This window comes from Emydura macquarii, unplaced genomic scaffold, assembly GCF_026122565.2.
Source record: "Emydura macquarii macquarii isolate MOO-44397 ecotype Brisbane River unplaced genomic scaffold, CSIRO-AGI_Emac_v2 contig_1170, whole genome shotgun sequence".
Lineage (NCBI taxonomy): Eukaryota > Metazoa > Chordata > Testudines > Chelidae > Emydura > Emydura macquarii.
In genome coordinates this window covers 980,133-1,007,174 of record NW_027131307.1, presented here as the reverse complement: position 1 = coordinate 1,007,174, position 27,042 = coordinate 980,133, and the positions used below count along the sequence as shown (strand labels likewise).

At 45.8% G+C, this 27,042-nt stretch overlaps 1 protein-coding gene across 1 annotated transcript in view; it reads right to left on the bottom strand.

Moving 5' to 3' along the window:
- MMP24 (matrix metallopeptidase 24) overlaps positions 1-27,042 on the bottom strand; it is a 250,246-nt gene that overhangs the window by 132,501 nt on the left and 90,703 nt on the right. The window contains exon 4 of the mRNA XM_067546868.1: positions 18,134-18,438. Within this exon, the coding sequence (XP_067402969.1) occupies positions 18,134-18,438 (305 nt within the window). The remainder of the gene's footprint in view (positions 1-18,133; positions 18,439-27,042) is intronic.

Here is a 27,042-nt window from a genome sequence, read left to right as displayed (position 1 = left end):
AATTCTGCATCACACCCATTAGCCAATTTCTCAGAGACAAGGACACACTGGCATGCCAATTAGGTGCTAAAAGGCTTAATCAGAGATTCACCACCAGAGAAGTTATAAAGAGGAAATTTACAATTCATCTGAAAGAGAATTTGGAGTACACATATGCAATGGAACTGCCTGCCCCCATAACCCAGCAAGGATTTTTCAAGCACACAAGGGTTGGAGTATAAGCGCGGGGGGGAGGGAGGGGCGGGGGCTGGGCGGGATGCCTCTAGCTCCTTCACTCTCAACCTCCCTTTTCTCTGTTCATGACATCAATGAATATCTAAGAACACTGAACCAAGGGGGAGGGGTCCCAGGCTGGAAGAAGACGCAGTCTGTGAAATGTATTGCAGTTTATGCTGAAACATCCTATTTTGATTTTAAACCTACAAACTCTGGTAAACTTTAGGAATTAGCTTGCGTTTATCCTTTTATTTTCTTTTGTAACCAATTTTGACTTTTATGCCTTATCACTTAAAATCTATCTTTCTCTAGTTAAGAAACTTGTTTTATTGTTTTATCTAAACCAGTGTGTTTGAAGTGTTTGGGAAGCCTCTACTTGAGATAACAAAAGCTGGTGCATAATCATACCCAGTGTTGGAATAACATGATCTTACACTGGCCAGGAAGGTACTGAACAGTGTAAGATGCACATTTTTGGGGTGCAAGGCTGGGGCTGGGAACATTCAGGTGTCATCCTGTAAGTAATTCATGGATGGCTGGGACAGCATTCATGTATTCAGCTGGGTGTGATTTTGCATGCTGAAGGCTGCAGAAGCCTGATGGCAGAGCAGTATAAAAGGCACCACTGGCTAGAGAATTAAGGGGACAGCTCTGTTCAAAGTCCAGATTGCACCCTGGGGGATGTCACAGTACCTGCTTAGCAGAGAGCTAAACAAGTAAAGGAAATATCTCTTGAGTGTTCCAATCAGTGTCCCATCTTCCTTCCCTCTTCCGTTCCACCCTTCCTCTCCGCCCCCTCTTCAACACTACTTCTTCCACAGTCCTTCCAGCCCCTTACACCTCTTCTTCCTCTGCGTTTTCTGCTTCTGTTCTCGTAGCTGACAATGAGTTTTTTTGAACCTAGAAACTGTTAATAATTTAAATCCACTGCATTTTTGACAGGGATACACATGTTCTTTACTAATGAAAACTGAAGACTGATATTTTGATACCTGCCTCTTCCGTCTCTTTAACATCCTTGACAAATAAACATACAGTTACAAAGGTCTGTTCCAGAACAGAAGCTCATTAAGAAATTCTCCTTCATTAGATACATTTTCAAATAAATGAAAAACTTGAGAATCTTGGGAGTGGTGAGTCTCCCTATACCAGGAGACAAAAAATTATTTCATTGTTTGAAACGGTCATGTTTTGGATTCTGAACATATTTGAAGTTAAGATTTTTAACCATTTGGAAGGCGATACTGCATCTACTTTTCAACAAAGTTTCCCTATTAGGATCATAATCTGAAGGGACCAAACATAGAACTGCCATAGGCTACTTTCCCACTCAAGACTTCTAAAGGTCAGGTTTAAAGCTCTGCTAGCTGAGGACAGATTCAGAATGCACATGTCTTGTTACAAAATCTATTGAAATCAATGGATGTCAGGTGCCTAAACTGCTTAGGCATTTCTCAAAATCCCACTAGGGGCCTATCTGCATCTTTAGGCACCAAAATACCTTTGAAAATCTGGTCCATAGGAGCCGATGTCTCACTGAAAGTCAATTTTCTCACTGAAAGTTAGGTACCTAAGTCACTTAGGTGCTCTGGAAAATATTACCCTTTGTTTAATTCACTGCAATAGAATGACAATTTGTGTTATGCTGAGGAAAAACACCAAATTTCCTTCTCCAGAAGCTCCATCTTCCTTAAAGCAGGTGGAGAAATTAAAAAAATTTCAGATGCATTTGCTTCTGAGAAAGTGGAACTGCCAGAATTGATGAAAAAATATTCATCTTTGTTTTCCAAATGCACCCTGTATTAGAGATAGACATCTTCATGTGGTTAAAAACTGAAAAAGGTTCAAATCTGCTTATGCTCACATTGTCTGCACAGGAATCAATGCTAGAAACTTTGGACTCTGATGGAGAGAAAGATTATAAAGGAATGTCCATCTCTGAACAATGCACTCAAATACACTGCCAAATGGCATTTAGCATTTGATTACAAACAACTGAATAAACAAATGCAAATGGATTAATGGCCCATGACTTTCACAGATACAAGCTTAGCCAAGTTAAACAGAAACAAATATTTAATAACCTGGATATTGGAAATTGATTTTGGACCTAACCTAAATATAGTTTTGGAGGCTTTGTGAAGAACGTAATTCGTTTGGAAAAGAATGAATCAGGTATTAAGCATTTTTCCATGTGAGTAAAAACACTTTGTTCATAAATCTTTTCCTAATTGAGAAGAAAGATTATATTATTGTTTATGTTGATGACATTTTGATTCTTTACACCACCTGGAGTGAACATTTCACAGCATTTAAATATATGTTAGAACAAATAAATAATACAAGAGCAAAACTATCTCAAGCAAATACTGGTGCAGAAAGAGGTTGAGTTACCTTGGCTTTCAAATTTCATCTTCCCTGAGCTTACTGGGTAAAAGTCTTGTTGAATTTAAAACCCCCCACCTATGTGTCAGTTGTGTGTGGTTTCCTGATGATCTTTTACTTTTGGCAATTCCAGAATATGCCACTGCTGCTAGACCAAATATGGCAATGTAAAGTTGGGCACCCACACAGAAGACAATGGATGAATGAAAAGTGGATGTTACTTATTATAACTGGAGATTCTTCAAGGTGTATGGTTCCTATCTGTATTCCACATGTGTGTACATATGCACACCATGTGCCCAAGTCTGGAAGTTCTTCAAAGTAGTGTCCATTGGCCCACATGTGCAGCAACTTTCCTTATGCTCCCAACTGAGGGTATAAGAGGCAGTGCAGTTAGATGCCTCTCCAGTTTCTCTTCTTACTGCAAATCCAACAGGACCCAAAGCAGAGGGTGGGTAATGGACTACTGATAGGGACGACACATCCCGCAGAACCTCCAGTTACAGTAAGTAACCTCCACTTCTTCAAATACTGGTCCCTCTGTATATTCCACACCTGGGTGACTGGCAAGCAGCGCTCAGACTGGTGGCGGGCATGAGGAAACTGGTAGCAAAGATGCTTGCAATACTGCTGATCCCACTATTGCATCCACAGCCGAGGCATGAACTAGGGCACAGTGCATCGTGAATGTGTGGCTCAAACTCCCAGATGGCCACTCTGCAGATGTCCTGCAGTGGAACGTCTGAGAGGGTTGCCATGGATGCAGCCTGAGCTCGCATGAAGTGAGCTGTGACATCAACAAGGGGAGGAATGCTTGCTAACTTGTAGCACTCTAAGCTGCATCCTGAGACCCCCTTAGAAATCCTCTGGGAGGATATGGCTTGCCCATGCGACCTCTCTGCTATGGCAATAAAGAGTCTTGGTGATTTACTAATGGGTTTGGTTCCTTGCAGATGAAATGCCAGAGCATACTGGACATCAAGGGAGTGAAGTCTCATCTTCAGAAGAAGAGTGTGGTTTTAGGAAAAATGCATATAAGTGTATCAATTGGACAAAGTGGAACTCAGAAACAAACTTGGGGAGAAATTTGGGGTTTAGCTCAAGTGAAACCTTTTCTTTGTGAAACACTGTATAAGGAGGGTCTGCCATCATGGCTCTCGGCTCAGTGGCTTTCCTAGCAGAGGTGACAACTACTAAGAACACCACTTCATGGACAGACGGGCCCTGGAATAAGTCACCATGGGTTTGAAAGGTGGACTAATGAGCTTGGACAAGACAAGGTTAAGGTCCCACGGAGGAGCAAGTTTAAGCACTGGTGGGAAGGTCCTTTCATGAATCGCACTGTAACTGGGTGAGAAAAAACAGAGAATGTCCTACCAGAGGGAGGAAGGCACTAATCGCTGCTTGATGTACTACTTGTAGAGAACTAACGGAGAGATCTGAAGTTTTTAGGGATAGGAGATAGTCTAGAACAACTGAAATACTTACAGCAAAAACAATGAGAGTCCGGTAGCACTTTAAAGACTAACAAATTTAATTTTGCAGACATAAGCTTCCGTGGGCTGCAACCCACTTCGTCAGTCAGCATAGCTTTGGCATCTCATCTGGGCTGCTGTCACAGAGAAAACCTTTGTAAATAATCTGGGTGCTGTAGCCAGCCCAAAAAGGAGGACTCAAAACTGGTAATGTTTTTCTGGCCTACCATAAAACTCAAGAACTCTCTGTGTGATGGTGAATTTCCACATGGATGTGGCCTCTGTCTATAGTGTTGAGGTTCATGGACCTCCAACAGAATCCCTAGGTCACACTTTGTAGTAGCTCCTGGTACTGGCAATGGTCATCCAGCAGAGAAGTCAAAGAAGGAGTGACTGCTTTGTCCGGGGATGAATAAGAGGCACTCATCAGAAATGTTGGTACCTGTAGATCCAGCTCCTCCTCTTCCTCCTTGTACACTGGCTGGCAAGAGGGAGAGGAGTGGTATAACTCCTAAGAGGAGCCTGGACACCTGCCATAAGAATCCCACAGACTACAATAAGGCCAGAAAGAGGGATCAATCAGTTGCAGTGGACCCCAAGGAAATGGGTACCAGTGGTCTCTGGGAGCCCCTTGGCTGTCTGTTGGGGCTCAACTGCCTCTGCAGAGACACCGGTGCAGCCATCTCTTCGGATTCATCTGAATCAGAATTGCTCTGACAGTAATGGCAGTGCCATCAGTACTGGGAAACTCCTACCGGATGGTTGGAGGTGAGATGGCTCCTGGGACAGTAGGGAAGGCTCCTCCTCTGGAATAAGGCCATCTCTTAGAAGGGCCTGGCCGGAAAGAAGTGGAAACTGCAGATAAGGGAGGAATATATCCTTCGGTGTTATCTAAATCATAGTGCACCCTGGTGTCCAATGGGTTCCTGCAGTTAAATCTGACAGATTTGGTGCATCTGCAGCAACTGGATAGTTTTTACCTGGACAAGGCAGTACTGACGATGGGTCCAGACCAGCACTTGTAGACAGAGCTGGTGAGCATCTATCCTTATGCTTCGGCATCAAGGTGACTGACGGAACTGGCGGATCTTTCTATTTACGTATCTTGCCCTCAGATCTGGGGGCCTGCATAGGATCCAGTTCCTTAGGTTCTGCTTGTGACATCTCACCCAACCTGGACAGCTCAGGGAGGAAGCGTGTTTCTTATGGACAGTCTTCAACAACATGAAACTTGAGCCCATGAGGAACCCTGGAAGAAGAATCTTTAGGCTTAGACATTGATGGCTGGCAAATGCTGGGAAGAGCACTACTAGGCAGCTGAGCACGATGTACAGGTGGGTCTCCCTGGGTTGGCTCGGAGGTCCTCATAGCCTTCTCTATCAAGTGCTTCTGTAGGCGAAGCTCCCAGGCTTCTCAAGTTCTGGGTGGGAAGGAATGACAGATACTGCAAAATTGCAGTGATATGTGCCTCACCCAGATGGTAGAGGCAGTGTTAACGTTCGTCATTTGATGAAGGATCAAGGGTATGAGATGCAATTCTTGAATCCCAGGACTCTGCGCACAGTCCCAGATACAGAGAAGGTGTTCCCCAACTAGGGAGAAAGAAATACTCCTATAATATATTATAAACTTTTAAACTACTAATCTAAGGATATAACTATTTACAAATGCTTTCTATACAGGTTGTATAACAAAGTGAAGGAGGATACAATTCTGACTCAGGTCATGCAGCAGTAAGAAGCAACTGGAGAGGCAGTGACCCACACTGCCTCTTATACCATCGGTCGAGAGCATGAGGAGAGCTAATATGCACGTACGGGCCAAAAGACACTGCTTTGAAGAACTTCCGGGCTTGGGTGCATGGCATGTATGTGTACCCTCAGGTGGAATAAATATAGAGAACATCACTTGAAGAAGAACTGAAAATTAGTCAAGCCACTTGTCTGCTTAACTACAGAAAAGTGGGGTTTTACTTGGAGGTTGCCAATGCAGACCACAGTGTGAGAAATTTGTTATATAGTAGAGGCTTGTTTGCAGCAACACCTTCTAAGAGCAACCGCCGCTTATGAGCAACATTTTCCCTGGGAACACTTTCCCTACTGGGAATTGTCGACACTCCCCATAACAGCAACAGCTGCTTAGGAGCAACATAGATAGCAAAAGGACACAATATGTTGCTACTAATGAGCTTCTAGAGTATCAGAAACCTGGCCTATTGCCTATGCTAGTAAATGCCCCCACTTAAAATCTAGACTTTGTCCAAAAACTGCTGGTATTTTAAAAATAAACATGACAGGCCACCATAGGCTAATGGCCCAATTAAGATACCATGCTGTGGCAAAGCCATGATAGAGTGGTCACCTGAGTGTCATGGTCACATACGAGACGCTGAAACAATTTGCTTATTGGCTAAGATGTGCAAGATTTGTGTCACAAACCAAAAGTTTCAGTCTACAAAATCCAGGTTTAAGACTCCGTTGCAACTGAAAGAGGGCTGTCAGCTTTGCACAGACCTTCAGGGATACTGGACTGGACTGTCACAAACATCTAGATGAGGAAATACATAGTTATTAACTGTGATTACTGTTGTACAAAGTGATAGAATGTTTTCCAGCCCCTGACGACACTACCACTAGTAGGTATTTCTTCTGATCAGTAATGCAATGACTAGGATGAAAGGATGAATCTGCTAGGGGCTCTAGTTTTACCTCCAAAGTTAGACTCTAGGTGTGCAGAATCCTTGGAATTGAAAAAAAGTTATATATTTACTACCACCACCAGTTCTGAAGATGGCTGAAAGATGCCAATAAAAGGAATATCCCTAAGTTAAAAAAAAAGTATACATGATAATCGATGAGATTGGGATATTAAATTGATCACGAGCTTGTGGGCCATTCGCCCAACCCCTAGCGCACACCAGCTGGATATAGCCCCCTTTAACTCATGACCAGACAACCTATGCAACCTTTAGCAACACACCTTTTATATTAAAATGTGTGTGTTGAAGACTTACAAAAGACTTATTCTTTCATGTAACAAAATTTAGAGAAATGTATACAAAGAACAAAGTTCCGTGATGAAAAAAAGAGCAACACAAAAGAATACTGATTGTCAATAATGAGAGGGATTCTCCTGCCAACTCTGGCCCCTATGCACTGATCTGATAAATAGCAAAGAATTCCCGTTGGAGAGGAGCTCTCCACTGACACAAAGGCAGCTCATGTGCCATGCCCTCTCCCCACCTGCTTGCTCCTCCTATGCCTCACCTTTTGATTGCCCCGACATATTCCCTCCTTCCTTATATGATGGGTAGAAGGATGGCTGGCATAGGAGGAGACTATGCTGCCACAGCCAAATTTATGCCAGCAAATAATCCCATGCACAGAAGTATTCTCCAAGAGCCATCTCTGGCTGCTAATAAGACTACTTTGCACTGCTTACATGGCCTAAGTTGACCAGGAATCTGCCCCCTTCTTGCAATAAGCATGCAACTGGGACTGATTTATTTTAATGTTTGTGCTCCCAGAGAAGATTAAATTGATTCTTAAAGAACATTAGATTTTTTCCTCATGACACCACTGGCAGAGATAAGGTTGTTTGGGTGCCCTAACTGTGCATTTCTTACCTTAAATTTTTGGATTTATTTAGGATTAAATTTAAAATTAAATTTAAATTCTGAACTTCCTGTGTTTATAATACTTGGCTTGTAGATAATTAAACTACCCCTACACCATAGCACCTCTACTCGAGTGCCAGCTGGACAGGACAAACAGCCAAAGTGTTCTGTGCTCCAGCTATCCATCCTTTGGCTGCCTGACTGCCTCCTGTTGGTGAAGTATAGAATCTGGTCCCTCTATTTATTACCCTAGCTAGGACACTAATTGATTTTAAAATGTGAAGGTGTGAAAGTTCAAGACTCCAAGTATATTGATTATACAAAATTATTCCCAAAACAATGAGACTTCAAGTTTCAAAATCTTGAAAAAGTGTAAAAATAATTTTAACACATTGAAACTTCACAACTACATAACTCTTCTAACACTGACACTAGAAAAATCAGAAACGCTCTGATTTGTAGTCTAAAAGAAATATTTGTCTAAAAAACAAACAAACGAAAGGCCACAAGATTAAGAAGAAATATCTTCAGAGGTCCCTATTAAAAGAAATTCCTGGTGCAGCCTCAAACTACGGAACTACTTACTTCCCATGCCTCCATAGTATCTATCAACAAAAATAAATAATCTCTAACCAAATTCTGATTAACATAATTAAAGAACGATAGCCACAAAGCAATCAAGTGTTGATGTTAGCCATACAAAGACTGAGTTGGCTCATCCTGGTAATAGATAAGCTAAGTTACTGAATCTATCCTACTTCTATGTGGGACAGGGTTCCTTTTCAAGGAACTTGTCAGAAAACTTTACAACACAAGAATCAATTATCCACACAGATGTCTATAACAACTCATCATGGATAAATGCAAAAACAGGTCCAAAACGAAGACCTTCAGAAGCCAAAGTAAGTTAAAACTGGCAATATCAAATGAGTTTACTTTAATCACAGACCATAACTACATAACACAAGGACAAGACCATCTGAAGTGGAAGAAAGAACTAATGCCCCCACTACAACTTTTCTAAGAGATTTGAGAGATATACATTGATTTAATATAATTTATCTGGTGTCACAAAAACTTTCTATGCCAGTTTAACCTGTCTCTCTTTCCACATACAGAAGATATGTGTAAGAAGAGATAGAGGTATTTGTACATATTTAAGAGCAGTTAGAAGTGCGTTCTTAACACTGAGATTAATATTTAAATCTCCCTGCAAGAAAATATGGTTACTCACCATACAGTAACTTTTCAAGGTGTTGTAGTTAGTGTGGACCCCACTCTAGGTGTACATGCACCCCACACGGATTGTTTAGCTAATGGTGCTAGGTGGGTTTGTGCCTGCACTGTGCCTCAGCATGCTTCCATGCAAGGATGTAAAAGGTGGGGCGGCCCCGCCCTCTCCCTCAGCTCCCTCGCACATCGAACCCTGTGGAAGCTGGGAAGGAGGACGGGTTGTGGGATCCACACTGACTACATCACCTCCAAGAACCATAGTTACTGTAGGGTAAGTAATTGTATTTTCTTTTTCAAGTAAATGTCAGTGTGGATTCTACTCTAGGTGAATGACAAACAGTATCTTCCTGGGAGATGGGAGAGGAGTCACAGCCATATGAGTTGAATAGTAACTAGATAACAGCCCTTCCAAAACTAGCGATTGCTCTCGCCACTACACTGAGTCCTTAATGCTTCACAAAGGACACTTGTTTACTCTCTCAGGTACATTTCTGAAGCAGGCCAAAGCTGCACCTGAGCTCTGGTGCAGTGTGCTCTGATGTTTGTAGGAAGGGTCTTATCAGCCAGTTGGTAGGTAACAGGTGGAGATACACCGAGTGATCCACTTTGACACCTGTTGAGAAGAAGTAGCCTGATCTTCGAAGCTATCCGACAGAGCTATAAAGAGGTGAGAAGAGTCTTACAGATTCTGTCCTGTTCAGGTAGTAGAGCAGGGTCCTGGAAATATATAGTGAATGCAATTTCTTTTCTCTTAAAGAGAAGTGCGGTTTCAGCAAGACTGGTAAAGGAATCAACAAGTTCCCTATCTTGGCAATGAACTTAAGATATGGTCTCATCACCACCTTGTTATTATGGCAAGTTTTATATGGCGGTCCAGCCACGAGGATTTAGATTTGCTCACTCTTCAGAATGATGTGATGGCTACCAAGAATGGCAGCTTGATAGTGAGATGGTACAATGAACATTCGAAAAGAGGTTGTAAAAGGACGATGCTGAGATTTCCAAATAAGAGCTGGGTCTCTAACCAGGGAGCACAAGTGCAAAAGTCCTTTCAGAAATCGTGTCACTGTGGGATGTGAGAAGTCTGACTGTGATTGAATCAGAGTACAGCATGAAGAAACTGCAGCCAGATGGACCTTCAGAAAGCTAAATGTGAGACCTTTTTGCTTAATAGATGATATATATAGTCTAGAACCTCTGGTATTAGAGCCTTAACCAAGTCCATATTGTCCTGGGCTGCCCATATGGAAAATCTTTTCCATTTTGTGGCATAGGATTTCCTAATGGGAGGCTGACTGGACAATTGGAGAAGGTTCAAGAGTTGTTTCAGTCAGCATGGGGCTAACCGTGATCACTTTGGCTCTATCTTGACTGATCCTGGCTATTGTCCTGGGGATCAGCAAACCTGAGGGTGGGGGAGGAAGATAGAGAAGACCCTTGGACCAATGGAGGAGAAATGCATGCAGTTGGGATTCAGCACTCTTGCCTCCCCTGGAGCAGAACATCTTGCACTTGGCATTCTACACTGATGCAAAGACATCTACAGCCAAGTTCTATCACATCTGAAAGGCAGGGGTGTAATATGGTGCCCCATAATGACCATTCATGATTGAATATGTTGTTCCTGCTTAGGAAGTCTGCATCACTGTTATTGATCCAGGGAGGGTTGCTGCATGCAACTGGCACAATTCCCGGAGTTCAGTGGCTTCCCAGGATAACTGAGAGGAGCATGTTTGCTGATGTACTACATTGATGTACTGATGTACTACATTGCCGATGTGCTGTCCATTTTGAGCTTGGACTAGAGGGTCCTCGAGAACAAGATGAAAAAGCTATAAAAGGCTATGTCTAACACAGCTGGTGGCACCGTGGGTAGCGCAGGATCGAGTCTGTGGGTTTGACTGAGCTGCAGTGAAGACTTGCTCAATCGAACCCAGAAGTTGACACTGTAAATCCTCTTCGGCAAGAAGTGTAGCGCTGCGTCGATGGGAGGGCATTTCCCATCGGCGCAGTGCAGTGGAGACGCCGCAGTGAGTAGATGTTAGGAAGTAGTTTGCGTATCTCCTGTCGACTGCTGCTGAAATCCACGGCCACTGTAGACCAGAAAAAAGATATCTTGTGGCTTTCAGCTCCAGGATGTTACACGGAGTTTAAATTGGGTAGGGTTCACAGAAGAGCCACAAAAATTATTAAACTGTGGTTCTCAAACTGTGGGTTGGGACCCTAAAGTGGGTTGCGACCCCGTTTTAATGGAATTGCAAGGGCTGGCGTTAGACTTGCTTGGGCCCAGTCCTGAAGTCAAAGTGCAAGTCCCACTGCCCACGCCTGACAGAGGGTCTCAGGCTCCATCTTCAGCCTGGGTCTAGCAGTGGGGCTCAGATTATGGTCTCTCCCACCCCCCACACCTGGGGCTGAAGCCCGTCTTGGGCTTCGGCTTCGCCCCCCATCTGGGTGGCGGGGCTCAGGCTTTGGTCCCCCATCCTGGGGTCATGTAGTAATTTTTGTTGTCAGAAGGGGGTTGCGGGACAATGAAGTTTGAGAACTGGTAGATTAAAGGATTCGAAAACATGCCTTATAGTGATAGACTCAAAGAGCCCAATCTATTTAGCTTAACAAAGAGAAGGATAAAGGTTACTTGATTACAGTCTATAAGTGTCAACATGGGAAACAAATATTTAACAATGGGCTCTTCAATCCTGCAGAGAAAGGTATGACGTGATCCAATGGCTGGAAGTTGAAGCTAGATAAATACAGAATGGACATACATCATACATTTTTGACAGTGAGGGTAATTAAACACTGGAACAATTTACCAAGGGTCATGGTGGATTCACCATCACTGATCATTTTTTAACCAAGATTGGATGTTTATCTAAAAGAGTTGTTCTAGGAATTATTGTGGGGTTGTTCTGTGGTCTGTGTTATACAGGAGGTCAGATCACAGTGGTCTCTTCTAGCCTTGGAATCTGAGAGTTGTAAGTTATCTGAGGATCTCACACCTTGCATCTTGAGGTTACTCAGATGAGCATCCCAGACCATCTCTGATGCGGATAGGGACGGGACTTTAAATGGAACCCTTTTAAAACACTTAAAGGATTTATCCACCATGTGCGTTCCCATAGGACCTGTGAAGATAATACTACCACCTTGGTCATCTTGTGCTTGGCTGGGAAGTACACCAACCTCAGCAATTGTTGTAGCAACTGCAGGTGAAGTCTAGCAAGAGCTGTCATGTAAATACATGCTAACGTGTGCCAGGAAGGCTAGACATGTGTGAACTGTAGTCAGTGGTTTTACCTGTAATTCAGTTATGTGAGACTGAATGGATTTGGATGTGTTGTCCGGTAAGCAGACTCGCATTGCTTGTCACTAGAAACTGCCAAAGAAACTGTCAGGTGTCACCACAGACTAAAAGAGGTGCAGACACACATCCAAACACGGAGGCGCTCAAGAGAGGTGGGTGCCATCCCATTACAGCTGATACTAGAAGTGGGGATCCTTCAGACCAACCCCTGATCAACAAGGGGTGCAACCATGGAGGAGGTGATTTGCCTGTTGGTGGCAGGCCAGCAGCAACAGGTAGCCTTTATGCAGCAGCAACAGACCCAGGTCCGACTCATGCAACTGAGGAAGAGCCTGCAGAAGCAACAGGAGGCCCAGTTTAGGGCTCAGAAACAGAGGCAGGAGATCCATTCCAACCAGCAGGAGTGGATACAGAGGCTGTTGGGTCACACCATACCTGGGAACCTCATCAGCAATGCGACTGAGGGTGGTCGGGTGGCTCCAGGCCTGGCAAAGCTTGGGTCAGAAGATGAGGCCTTCCTATAGACCTTTGAGTGGATAGCAAAGGCAGCAGGCTGGGAAGAGTGAACTTGGGTGATCTACTTAGCACCATCGCTGATGGCGAGGTGCAGGTGGCTTACCGAGCATTAAGTGACGAGCAAGTGAGTTCGTACCCAGAGGTGAAGGCAGCAATTTTTGGATAGGCTGGGGCTGACTCTGGAGGGGTACATTAATTCTGTCATCTAAGAGGGGTTGGGTGACTTGGCCGGAGGGCTGAGTCACTAGAAACTGCCAGAGAAACTTTCAGAAGTGGTCACCACAGACTGAAAGAGGTGCAGACACACACGAACAAGGGGGCGTTCATGAGAGATGGGTGCCATCCTGTTACAGGTTGAAAGAGGATTTTTTGTAATTCATCAGGACCCCAGTTGAGACAATGAGGATAACACTTGTTGTACCACTGAGGGGAGGGAGGAGGTTGGTCTGTTTGACAGATTTCAGTCCAGTTTGAGGATTTTAGGATGCAAATACATAAAGATACTGAAAATTTAGCAATGTAGTCCCTACAATACCCAATAATTTCCTTTGGTTAATAATTTGCCTTCAACAAAGAGCTGTAGCATAACAACAGAGAGAAACTCCTCCTTTGCACTCCATCCCCATTACTCCAGGCAAAAGGGTTAGAGCAACAAAAAGGGGTTCTAAAAGCTGAGGGAGGCTTCCTTTGGCACAGATACTGTGCAAGACAGCTGTGTGGCTGCCTCCCAAGGACATCTTCACAAGTCCCAGAATTGGGGGTGTTCTGGGGGCATGTCAGGGCAGGGTTGAACTATGGAGTTTCTGAGAAGTGCAGTGGCCCATAAAACAGCTTGGGGTGGCTCCTGTAACTTAGAAAAGCCCCTGGAACTGTCTAAGGCAGGGGTGTCAAACATACGGCCCGCAGGCCGCATTTGGCCCGCGAACCTTTTTTATGTGGCCCGCAAACCTCTTTGATCCCGGCCGCCGAAAGTCAGTAGTGGAGCCGCCGAAAGTCTGCATTGCCACTTTAAGAGATTTGTGGGGCCAGCGTCTTAAAGCGGCATTACCTTTTGCTCCTGCACCCTGCCGCAGAAAAATGGAACTCGTCCTCAGTTTTTCGGCGGCGGGTATCACTCCCAGAAATCTCTTAAAGTGTCAATGTCAGTGTGCCCACAGCGAAAGGGCAGTGCTGAAATCTACTGATGCTGCGCCGCCGAAAACGGGCAGAGTGGCTGAAATATTCGGCGGAGAGCATTGTATGGCCCCTTCAAAGTAGAGGTTCTGTGATTTCGGCCCCTCACTTTGAGTGAGTTTGACAACCCTGGTCTAAGGGTTTGTCTACATTGCAGACTTGGGCTCACTTGCACGGCCAGGGGTATGGGTTAAAGCACAGATTTTGCTATAAGGCAGGGTGTGACCTGCTCACTTTGCAATTAGGATGCAGATGAAGACTGGGTTGCTGACCGCATGCTTTGATCCAGTCCTCCAATGCCATTCTACAGTTACCTATGTCTGTGCGTTCCGTCCCTTCTAATCTACTCACTTCCCACTTGCCTGCTACTCACCGGTAGCTATGTTTATACACATGAGTATTTAACCCTTCATTCTATGTCTTCTTGTTCATTCCAAGTTCTGCATACCTCAGTTCAGCCAAAGAGTCTTAGAGGATGTTGTCCCAGCATGCTGCTAGCTGGCCAGAATGAGTACAGCAAAGAGATTGATTTAGGGAGAAGCATGTGAAACCTGCACGGGTATGAAAACCTGTCAAAGAGGCTGGCGGACATGGGGATCAAGTGGACAGATATTCAATGTAGGGAGTGCATTAGAAATCTAAAGTGCACCTACTGTAAGGCAAAGGATGGCAACCACAAGTGTGGTAACTCCGCATCTACCTGCCCCTACTGTGAAGACTGGGTGCTCGCTACTATGCCGAGCACAATCCTTGAGCAGGTATGGTTTCATTTTTAGACTGGAGGCAGAGAGGAGGGGATGGCAGCAGAGGAGACCCTGGCTGCAAGGGAATGGAGTCACAGGAACAGACCTCAGACCCAGGTAAAACAGTCTCAGGCACCAGAAGATTTCACATTGGGGTCCTGAAACAAGGAAACTATTGAACAATAGAGTAATTGAACCCAGACACCACAGGGAAGGGTGGTGGGAGTGATTGAAAACAGAGCTGTCCAGAGACAGAGGGAACCAGATTGGGAGACCCACAGACACAGAGGAGGATGTGAGTTGGTTTAGTTCTGTTCCTGTAACTGAAGAGCAAAGCCTATCTAATGGAGCTTGAAATGAAGTGAAATTAGATGAAGTAAATACATGTGTTGATTCTCTGTTGTTTTAAAACCTCTTTTTCCTCTAATGCTTTGTCCAACTGCTAAATAAAATACTTTGTTTTAAAGAGGCTGCTGGGAGATATAACTCTGGCCACAGGCTCCCAAAGGGAGGATCCAGTCAGGCCTGCACGGTGATAAGCAGTTGGTGTATACATGGAGCAGTGCACTTAGGTTTACTCTAAGAGTGGAAGAATTGTGAGATTCCACCCCAAGATTTGAACTGGATTAACTCAGAGAAATCAAAAAGGGGACCGAGGGGCAGTAGTGCTATAACTGCAACATTACCACTAATAATAATAATAAAACAATCAGTAATGAAAATGTAAGACTAATACGATTAAACAAAAATAAATACATCTCTTTGTTGCCATCAAATTAAGGAAAACAGCAGCCCAGTAAAACAGTTCAATACTGGAAAGTGCTAATCCACCTTGGTGTTAGGGATTTACCACATTGTGCCTCTTTACTTCAGTCTTTAACTTGCCAAATACACTTCTTAATTATGTTGTCACTTTTTAAAATAACTGATTTTCAATGTGAATGGGAAGAGCTGACACCAAGTAAAACACACGGTAAAATAACAAGATGAACAATGTATATTTCCCTCTGGTTTTATGACTCTAAAGCCTCATGATACACAATTTGGAGTGGTGACGATGAAGGAAAATACTCAGTCACTTTTGATAGCCTGGGTTTGCACATACTACTGAGAAAAAGGCTTGATCTTCATGTCAAAAGGTAAAGAATATAATAGCACCCCTATAATTCACAGTCATGGTCTGAGAAAATGTGGAAGCACTTCAATGTGGATTTTACTGGTCCTTTTGAGGGACTCATGTTCTGAAGGCTTAGTTATAGTGGCCAGAAATTGGTATCTGTTTGACAACCTCTACACCTAGTAAGTGAGCTATCCAGAGACTGCATGAAATCTTTAGCCATCCCACTGGTGTGCCAGAATAGCTAATTAATCACAATGGACCACAGTTCTTATGGCCTCTGAGAAAAAACCAAGGAAGTCTTGTTTTCTTCACATGGAATGTCATCTAGTCATAAATGACTAATTCTTTATTTACTGAAACACAGTTTGAACTCCTACTAAAGAGTCCCCCACATTTCTCCTGGTTGGTCAACAGTTGCATGCCACTGTCAACTTGCTAAAACTATTGAGGGTAATACAGATGGTGCAAAAGCAAAAACACTACAGGTACGCCAGCCAAAAACAGAATTGTTAAACCAGGCCAAGGGGCATTAGCTTAACAATACTACATGGACTAAACGGGTTCCTCCTGTAGTCAATGTTAAGAAAGGATCAATATCATATACAGTGTACACAGAAGGTAGCCTCACATGATAGAAATATTTTGGTCAGCTTTTAGCAGGACCTACAATTCCAATTTCAGTGCCCTGCATTCCTGATGTCATTCAGTGAATGACAGCTTTGCAAACACCTATGTTTCAGAGTAGCGATGAACAAAAATTGGAGATAGTTTGCCTGAGTTTCTATATAGTTGTTTTAAAAAACATTCCCACTGGGGTAGAACATCTTACATATCAATGTTCTGTGTAGTTCTGTATTTTATTGAGTAGCCCACTTTGTCTTCAGATTTTTTTTAAATTATAGAATTGGCAGCAGCTATCCTAAAATCTTTCCCTTTTCACGTAGACAAGCACAATGTGGTCAGAGAGTTTTGTTACTGACCTATGGCGGGTGGGGTTTTATTTTTTTGGTGATTCTATTTTAGTTCCAAAGTGAACAGTGAACACTACCACCAGAATGGAGACAACACTGATTACAAAGAACACACTTTAGGAAACAAATCAAGAAGCAGAGGGTAATAACACTCCAGCTGAAGGACAGCACCTACAATGAAAGGGATAACATTCAGCCACATGGGGAGAAAGCCCCTACCAGAAGGAAATTTTTCCAAACTCTGGCAACAGTACTTATGAAAAAAACATATTGAAAGAGAGAGCCTACAGTGAGTGGGAATACCAACTAAGTGACACAATGAGGGACAAACAGCCCACCCTTTAAAGGGGAACAGACCCTGAGCTGGGGGGAATATAATACCTTAACCCTGGCACTCGGATACCATGGTCAGGAGCCTACACAACTCCCAATTCCTGCTATTAAAAATGTTTCTTTTAAGCAACAATGCTCTAATAGTGTTTAAAATTAACTAGTCATTATTTACAAGCATAACTTTATCTTGACAATGGATTTTCTCTAGGATTTATTTTGAATCCATGATCTTCTCCATGCATATGGAACTGTAATTGGAGTCTTATGTATCACTGAGCATTCAGTTTAAAAAAAAACTTAACTCTCTTTTTCAAACTTGTGAAAGACCTATGTTCCACTGAAAAGGTCTGAAAATAAAAAAGCAAGTGTTTAGGGTTATTGAAAGGGAAGTTATGACCCCAAAGCACCAAAAATCTCTTCACCACTTACTATTCAAAAGACAGTTTTCCTGATTCCCAACAAGCATCTTTTAAATAAGCCAACAAGCCCTCTCTTCTGGTCCGAGACTCAGCATGGGACATTTCAGGTCAAAATAATATTTGAGAAGTTAGAAATGGGTCAGAAATAATGAAGCTTGCAGCTGAAACCTTTCTGCTTTTTTACCTCTGCACTCCCTGCTGAGCAATTACATCATTCTTTGCTGAGCACACACAGCATCTCGGCCTGCTTGGGATTCTGGATGACAACTTTCCCTCCATTTCTTCAGCACTCAGACCACCTTCTTCCACACACACACCCTCCGCCCCTCCTAAGGGACATTTTTTCTACAGAGATAATGACCTAATCTTTAAAGATGTGCACAGCTAAGCATGCACATGTTTTTGCTCACTCCAAATACATTCATGCATGTGCATATAGGTATGAAAGCGCACAAACCTCCAATTTGTGCACATATTTGTGCATTTAAGATGGAGTGCATTTTTTTTAAACTGGGGCCAATCTGTGGAAGGAGAGGGCTCGGCTATCCCTGCCATTTCCCCACTAAAAATCTAGTGTTGCATTTATATTCAGCTTGTTCTTGTTTTAAAAATATGACCTGCAGTCTTACCATCATGATTAGAATTTCCCAGAGTCCATGGCTCATCTGAATCGAAGTGGGTATCTCCTCCTATTCCTGGTCCAGGAAAGTAGGCATGGGCTAGGAATCCACCTTCTCCATCAAATGGAGAACTGTCTCCATGGAAACCAGAAGCAAAAAATATCGTAATATCTGCTTCCTTCCTGTCACTTTTAATTTCATGATAAGGGACCTCTTCAAAGGTTAATGGCGTCACTCTCTGCCAAACATCAAATGCCTGACGAATGGCTCTCCTGGTATCAAGGTCTCCAACCTTGGGAGTATAGTTGTGTACACTGTGCGAATGAGAAGAGAAGGATTGATTAAAGGCACACGTCCTATTCAAGTCTTCCTATTACATCCATTAGCAATTCTTATACATAACCAAACTGAACAGAATCTTTATTTCTGCAGACACATAATTGTGCCTGCAATTAAGGTCACTTTTGGCACTCATCCAAAGCCCACTGAAACTAACAGGAATACTTCTTTGACTTGCGTGGATTTGCATCAGGCCCTGAATGTCTGATTACACCCACAAATTAAGGATTTAGATGTCTAAATTAAAAGTGCAAATGACGACAGGTTATTTGTCTGCTATTATCCTGCAAAAATGTAGGTAAGTGTATAAGAAATTGGCCCTTAAGTTCTTTCTAAGGAGCCTACCTAAAATTAAATTCCTGAGATCCTGACTATGAGCTCCGTTACTCATAGGAGTATCGCTAAGGAAACATATGAGACTACTTGAGTGAGCAAAAAAACAGGGTTACTTACCAGTAACTGTTGTTCTTCGAGATGTGTTGCTCATATCCATTCCAATATAGGTGAGTGCACACCCTGTGCACTAGTTCCCGGACCTTTTTTCCCCTTAGCAAGCCCCGTAGGATTGGCTCAGGCGCCCACTGGAGTAAGGCGCTCATGCCGCGGTACATATGGCGCCACCAACCCCGCGGGCCCTCAGTCCCTTCTTTCGGCCGACTCCGGCAGCGGGGATGGAGGGTGGGTGTGGAATGGATATGAGCAACACATCTTGAAGAACAACAGTTACTGGTAAGTAACCCCGTTTTTTATCTTCGAGTGATTGCTCATATCCATTCCAATATAGGTGATTAAATAGCCATACCTCGGGGGTGGATAGGAGTCAGTGATGAGCCGCTCTCGCCAGCACGGCTCTGTCAAAGCCTGCGTCCTCTCTTGCCCGCTGCACGATGGCGTAGTGGAATGTGACGGTGTGGACCGATGACCAGGTCGCTGCTCTACAGATGTCCTGCAGGGGCACTCTTCCCAGGAAGGCCGCCGATGAGGAAGCGGCACCTTCGCCCGCTCATAACAGGTCCTGATGCAGGCGGTGATCCGGGTGGAGATGCGCTGGGTGGAGACAGGTGAGCCCTTCATCCGGTCTGCCACTGCTATAAACAGCTGTGTCGACTTCCGGAAAGGCCTGGTCCGCTCAATGTAGTAGGCCAGGGCTCATCTGACATCCAGGGAGTGCCATTTCCGCTCCTCCTCCGAACCGTGCGATTTAGGAAAGAACATGGGGAGGACGTTATCCTGGTTATAGTGAAACTGAGACACCGCCTTAGGCAGGAAAGCCGGGTGGGGTCTCAGTCGGACCTTATCTTTATAAAAGACCGTGTAGGGGGGCTCCGAGGTTAAAGCTCTTATCTCGGAGACCCTCCTAGCCGATGTAATGGCCACCAGGAAGTCTACCTTCCAAGAGAGGACGAGCAACGGGCATGTAGCCATGGGCTCGAAGGGGGGTCCTGTCAGCATGGCGAGGTCCCAGGGAGGCATCAGGTCGCGGACCTGCAGATATAGCCTCTCCACCCCATGAGGAACCTGACTGATATGGGGTGTGAAAATAAAGATCTCCCTTCAGCTGATGGAAGGTCGAGATGGCCGCCAGGTGTACCCTGAGGGAGGCCAATGCTAGACCTTGGAGTTTCAAATGGAGGAGGTACTCCAAAATCGCCTATATGGGCGAGCAGCTCAGTGGGATACCCCAGGATTGTGCCCAACAGGTAAAATGCTTCCACTTCGCCTGGTACACCACCTGAGTGGAAGGTTTTCTGCTGCTCAGCAAAACCTGTTGGACTTGCATGGAACAGGCTCTCTCTCCCTCCGTCAGCCACAGAGTCTCCATGCTGTCAGGTGGAGGGAGTCCAGGTCCGGGTGCAGCAGGCGACCTGAGTCCTGGGAGAGCAGGTCGTAACGCAGGGGTGGGGAACCTTTTTTGTGCCAAGGGCCTGATGAGTGTCCGCCGCCGAAAAGGGGCAAACGGCGGCAGGGTTTCGGCGGCGGGCACTGCCCCCCGACACGGAACCGCGCCGCCGCCGATTTTCCCCCTGCCGCCGAATTCCCGCCGAATTCCCCCCCGCCGCCGAATGATTCCCCACTCCTGTCGTAACGCCTCGGAAGCGGCAGCAGCGGGGCTATGGACAGGTCCAGCCACATGCTGAACCAGTGCTGCCTCAGTCAAGCTGGGGTGATCAAAATGATATCCGCCTTGTCTCTCTTGATCTTCAAGAGAACTTTGGGCAGCAGCAGAATGGGGGGAAACGCATACATCAGGGTCCCCGTCCATTCTATAAGGAACGCGTCAGAGATGGAGCCCGGCTCGCAACCCCGGAGCAAGCAGAACCTCGGGCACTTCCTGTTCCAGGACGACGCGAACAGGTCCAGTTGGGGAACACCCCACTTGCGGAAGATAAAACGTATCACCTCCGGGTGTAGCGACCAGTCGTGTCGGGGTAGAAAAGACCTGCTGAGGCGATCTGCCTCGTCGTTCCTGACCCCTGGGAGGTGAGAGGCAGATATGTGGAAGTCGTGCCTCACCGCAAAGTCCCAAAGTTGAATGGCCTCCCGCAAAGAGCCGAGGAGCGTGCTCCCACCTGCCTGTTCACATAGAACATGGACACCGTGTTGTCCATAAGGACCTGCACCATTCTGCCCCTCAGGAATCTGAGGAAAACCTTGCAGGCCAGGCGGACTGCTCTGATCTCCCGGACGTTGATGTGGAGGCACCTCTTGTCTGGCGACCAGAGCCCCTAGGTGCTCAGGTTGCCGCTGATGTGGGCTCCCCACCCCACATCCGAGGTGTCTGTAATCAGGGTTACTGATGGTGTCAAGCCTCTGAATGGAACTCCCTTCAGTACCTCCCCCGGGTCCTTCCACCAGTCCAGAGAAGTCAGTATTTGCGTGGGAACCGTGACTACACCGAGGTCAGACACGCCTAGAGAGGCCTGAGTTTGAAGTGAGCCAACCTCACCACGTATGTACAGGCTGCCATGTGTCCCAAAAGCTGGAGGCAGTGCCTGGCTGTCGTCGTGGGGGACATATAAAGATTGTCGATTATGGCAGCCATCACCTTGAAGCGAGGCTGTGGGAGGAAGGCTCTGGCCTGGGTGGCATCCAGGGTGGCCCCCAATGAAATCTATGCGCTGCACCGGGGTGAGAACGGACTTCTGCTCGTTGATGAGCAGCCCCAGTCTGATGCATGTTGCGCAAGTGAATTCCAGGCTGTTCCTTACATGGGCCCTGAACTTGCCCTGGATCAGCCAGTCATCTAGGTACGGGAACATCTGGACCCCTCTGCAGCGCAGATGGTCCGCCGCCACCACCTCCATACACTTTGTGAAAACCCTGGGGGCGGATGAGAGGCCAAAGGGGAGGGCCGAGAACTGGTAGTGGCAGCCAGCTACCACAAACTGGAGGAACCTTCTGTGACCGGGGAGGATAGAAATGTGAAAATAAGTGTCCTTTAAACAGAGGGCAGCATACCAGTCCCCTGGATCTACAGCAGGAATGATGGAGCTTAGGGAAACCATATGGAACCTGAGGAGTCTGATGAACTTGTTCAGACGGCGGAGATCTAATATGGGCCTCAGGCCCCCCTTGGCCTTGGGAATTAGGAAGTAGTGCGAATAAAATCCCCTTCCCCTCTCCTGTGGAGGAACTTCTTCCACAGCCCCTAGCTGGAGGAGGAAGCAGACCTCCTGTGTGAGAAGATGCTTGTGAGAGGGGCCCCTGAAGAGGGACGGGGTAGCGGGGAGTCTGGGGGGAAGGCCGTAAGCTGGAGGGCATAGCCACTGAGGACTACACCGAGGACCCAGCGGTGAGAGGTGATGTTTCGCCACTCGGTATAGTACGGCCGGAGTCTGTGGGCAAAGGGCTGGGCGAGATCCAGGGGAAAGGGAAGAGTGCCACCCTTGTTCGCACCATCAAAATGGCTTTTTATTATTTTGGCCCTTGCCTGGGCCGTGCTGGGGCCCCGCCGATGAGCCCGAGTGGTCGCGGCGGTTAGGCGCCCAGAATTGATCCCGACCCCTCCTGGGCTGAGCGGGTCTGGGGGGCGGCCTCAAGGGAGGCTGAGGCTGTTGCTGAGTCTGCGGCGGAGACTGACGCCTCGAAGCCTGCAGGGTATAAAGCCCTAGGGATCGCAGCGTGGCCCTCGAATCCTTAAGGGCAAGGAGTTTGTCGTCGGCTTTGTCCGAAAAGAGGCCAGCGCCATCGAACGGCAGGTCCTGGATGGCTTGCTGGACCTCTTTGGGACAGCCCTGATGACTGCAGCCAGGAGCATCGACGCATGACAATGGCCGAAGCCATGGCCTTGCTGACAGAATCCGCTGCATCGCTTGCCGTCTGTAAGGCCGCCTCTGCCACTGCAGCGCTTTCCTCAATCCTTGTAGTGAAGTCCGCTGCCTGATCCTGGGGTAACACCTGGAGTAAGATCTTTGCAAGCCTCTGCAGTGAGGACCAAAGGATAAGATTGCATCTCCCGAGGATCGCCTGGTGGTTAGCGATCTTCAGCTGCAGGGTTGCAGTCGAATAGACCTAGCCGCCCAACAGGTCTAATTTTTTACAATCTTTGTTTTTAGGGGTGTTACCCTGGGCCCCCTGCCTATCCCGCTGGTTCGCGGCATCCACAACCAGTGAGCATGGGGCAGGGTGATTGTACAAGTACACTAACCCCTCCGCAGGTACATAATACTTTTTTTCGGCGCCCTTAGAGGTAGGGACAACCGAGGCAGGGGTCTGCCAGAGGGCCTTGGCCAACTTCAAGACCCTCTCGTGTACTGGTAAGGCCACCCTTGATGGCCCTGCCACCCCCGACACCTCGAAGTGGGGGTCTTCCTCCTCTGACATCTTCTTGAGCTCTAAGTTTAAGTTGCTCGCCACCCTCTTGAGGAGATCTTGGTGAGCTCGGAAGTCGGGCAGCTGTGCCCTATGGTCCCTGGAGGCCACATCGTCCGGGGACGAGGAGGAGGACTGAGGGAGGGGCCCCATGGAGGGCATGCCCATGAGGGCGCGTGCCGCGGTGAACGCCTCTGGCATCGACGGTCCTTGCAGGGGCGCTCCCCTACCCCGAGGAGTCGGGGGAGGCTCCCTGCGCAGAGATGCCGGTGCCGGAGTAATCTCAATGGCACGTGGCTGGGGCATCTCCTGATTCCCCCCAGGCCGGATGGGCGGTGCAGGGGAGTCCCGGCGCGCGACGTCCCTCCCCTTCCGGCGCTTCGGTGCCGGGCCCTGGAGGGTCGAGGTCGGTGCCGATGGAGCGCGCCACACTGAGGAGACGCTCGGTGCCACAGGGGAACACGCTGGTTCCGAGTCTGGCCAGAGTGCAGACTCCATATGGATGGCCTTCAAGCGCACGTCTCTTTCTTTTTGCTTGCGGGGCTTGAAGGCCTTACAAATCCGGCACTTGTCTCTTTTGTGCTGCTCTCCGAGGCAGTGGTCGTGAGGGTCACTCATGGGGAAATCCTTCGCACACCTGGTGCAGGCTTTGAAGCCGGTTGAGCCAGGCATGGCCCAACCTGAAGCCCGTAAAGGCTACTATCTATTGTATTCTAACTATTAATTACTTAACACTACTAAACACTATACTTAACGATAACAATCTAATCAACAACAACAGTCTATGCACAAAGGGGATGCTATTTGCTGAAGCAAGAAGCAGACGTTCCAGCAACCGTCACAGGCGGAAAGAAGAAACTGAGGGCCCGCGGGGTCAGCAGCGCCCTATGTACCACGACATGAGCGCGGTACTCCAGGGTGCACCTGAGCCGACCCTACGGGGCTTGCTAAGGGGAAAAAAGTTCCGGGAACTAGTGCACGGGGCGCGCACTCACCTACATTGGAATGGATATGAGCAATCACTCGAAGATAGACCTCACTAGTGTGACACTGCTACCAAATTTTGTGCAACTCCATTTGTGACATTTTTTGCAAAATATTTCATGAACTAATCTGTTTATTGACAAATAACTTGTATATAACCCCACACTTCATCTTCAGAAATGCTGTGGATTTAGTGCTGGCAAAAGCTGCTACTTGTGAACCCTGGAAAATGAAGGCCTCAGTTTGCATGTAGGACCCTGCCAGGTCTGCCTCTCTGAGGCACAGAAGCAGTTAAGCCTGCATGGGTTCTCTGCTGAATCTCCCAACTAACACAAATTGCAGTGGGGAACAACTTTCATATCCCAGTGGGAGAGGCTGGATTCAAAATGGTGACCTATATATGAAAGGCTCTGTAGCTCAGTGTCTTGAGGCATCTACCCCTCAAAAAATGTTAATTTAAGATGGAGGTCATATATATGTATAATAGGCAAAAAAACTATCTTAAGATACTATTAAGGCTATCAAATAAAGCTTTGATTAGTCCGAAAATGCCAGTATTAAGGACACCTGTATAACCTCAGTTCATCCCACTCGGCATATGAATTAGGTTGTATTCTTTAATGACATGATCATATATCATGTTTTCCTCCTCCATGAGACAGCAGCAAGATCTGAACCCAAGACTATCAGATATATAGAACAGGTCTCAGCCACTCAAGCTATAGAAATAACTAGCAGCAGAAGCACATTGTTATCCTTTATATGAGCAACTCCCTAAAGGAGACATAATACAGTTACCCAATGGATTATACTATTGTTTGTGAGCCAATACTAGAATGCTGGTTTCAGGATTCCTGGGTTTTATTCCTGACTCCAGGAGCAGACTGTACTCTAGTGGTTAGAACAATGGATCCAGACAGTACAGCCTAGTACGTGATTTTGCACTCTCATTCTGCAAGACAGTGGGACAAATTTGATAAGGTAATTTTAGAGACTTGTGTTCTGGTACCAACTCAGCTTGAGCTGTGCAGCTTTTTAGTCAGCTTATCTATGAAATAAGAGCACACTAATCGACTCCGATAAGGTAGGGTTATGAAGTCTTGGGTGAACAGGACAGAAGTACTAGCAGCAGTCACAACAAGAATTGAGAGTAGGATTTATTGTCCAATAGCTTAACACTCAGCATGTTGTCACATAGTATAACAAGGCTCTTTGAGAGGGGAAAGAGAGGGTGTCTCCCCCTCTCAAGATGTGACATTTTTCCTCCGATGCATGCACATGTGATAAAGCTGTCAGACACATGACAATTGGCAGATCACTAGTGAATAATGGAGCCACAATTTGTCCTCTTATTGATTTGTGGGCTATAAGAATCAGAAGCACTCATACCAATCTTCTAATCTGACTTTCTGCAGATTTCCTGCCTAAACCTAGATTTAGCTGCCTAACTCCCATTTTTAGGTGCCACTGCAAGCCACAAAACCCCGGCTCCTGTTACCGAGTCCTTTGTGTCTAAACTCACTCAGTGGGTAAGTTTCTGATTCTGAGAATGCGCACTGCAGCCTCATTCCAGACACATGGACACCTCTCTTACCTAAGCCTCACAGCAAACGGCCATACTGCGTAAGACCAATGGTCCCTCTAGCCCAGTATCTTGTCTTCCAACAGTTACCATTGCTAAATGCTTCAGAGGGAATGAACAGAACAGGCAATCATCAAATGATCCGTCCCGTCATCCACTACCATCTCCTCGTAGTAAGAGGCTAGGGACACCCAGACCATGAGTTTGCATCCCTGACCATCTTAGCTAATAGCCCTTGATGCTTATCTTCCATGAACTTATCTAATTCTTTTTTGAACCCAGTTATACTTCTGGCCTTCACAAATCCCCTGGCAATGAGTTCCACAGGTTGATTGTGTGTTGTGTGAAGAAGTACTTCCTTTTGTTTGTTTTAAACCTACTGCCTATTAATTTCATTAGCTGACCCTTGCTTCTTGAGTAATGTGAAGGAATAAATAACACTTCCTTATTCATTTCCTCCACACCATTCATGATTTTATAGACTTCTATCATATCCCCTCTTAGTTGTCTCTTTTCCAAGCTGAAAAGTTCCAGACTTTTTAATTTCTCCTCATATGGAAACTGTTCCATATCCTTAATAATTTTTGTTGCCCTTCTATGTAACTTTTCCAACTCTAATATATCTTTTTTGAGATGGGGCAACTAGAAGTGCACGCAGTATTCAAGTTGTGGGCATACCATGAATTTATATAGAGGCATTATATTTTCTTTCTTATCTCTCCCTTTCCCAATAATTCCTAACATTCTGTTAGCTTTTTTGAATGCCACTGCACATTGAGCAGATGTTTTCAAAGAACTATCCACAATGATTCCATGATCTTTTTCTTGAGTGGTAACAACTAATTTAGACCCCATCATTTTGTATGTATAGATGGGATTATATTTTCCAATGTACATTACTTTGCATTTATCAACATTGAATTTCATCTGCCATTTTGTTGCCCAGTCACTGAGTTTTGTGAGATTCCTTTGTAACTCTTCACAGTTTGCTTTGAACTTAATTATCTTGACTAATTTTGTATCACCTGCAAATTTTGCCACCTCACTATTTACCCCCTTTTTCCAGATCATTTATGAATGTTAAATAACACTGGTCCCAGTACAATTGTGATGAACACCATTATTTGCCTCTCTCCATTTTCAAAACTGACCATTTATTCCTACCCTGTCTTTTAACCAGTTACTGATCTATGAGAGGACC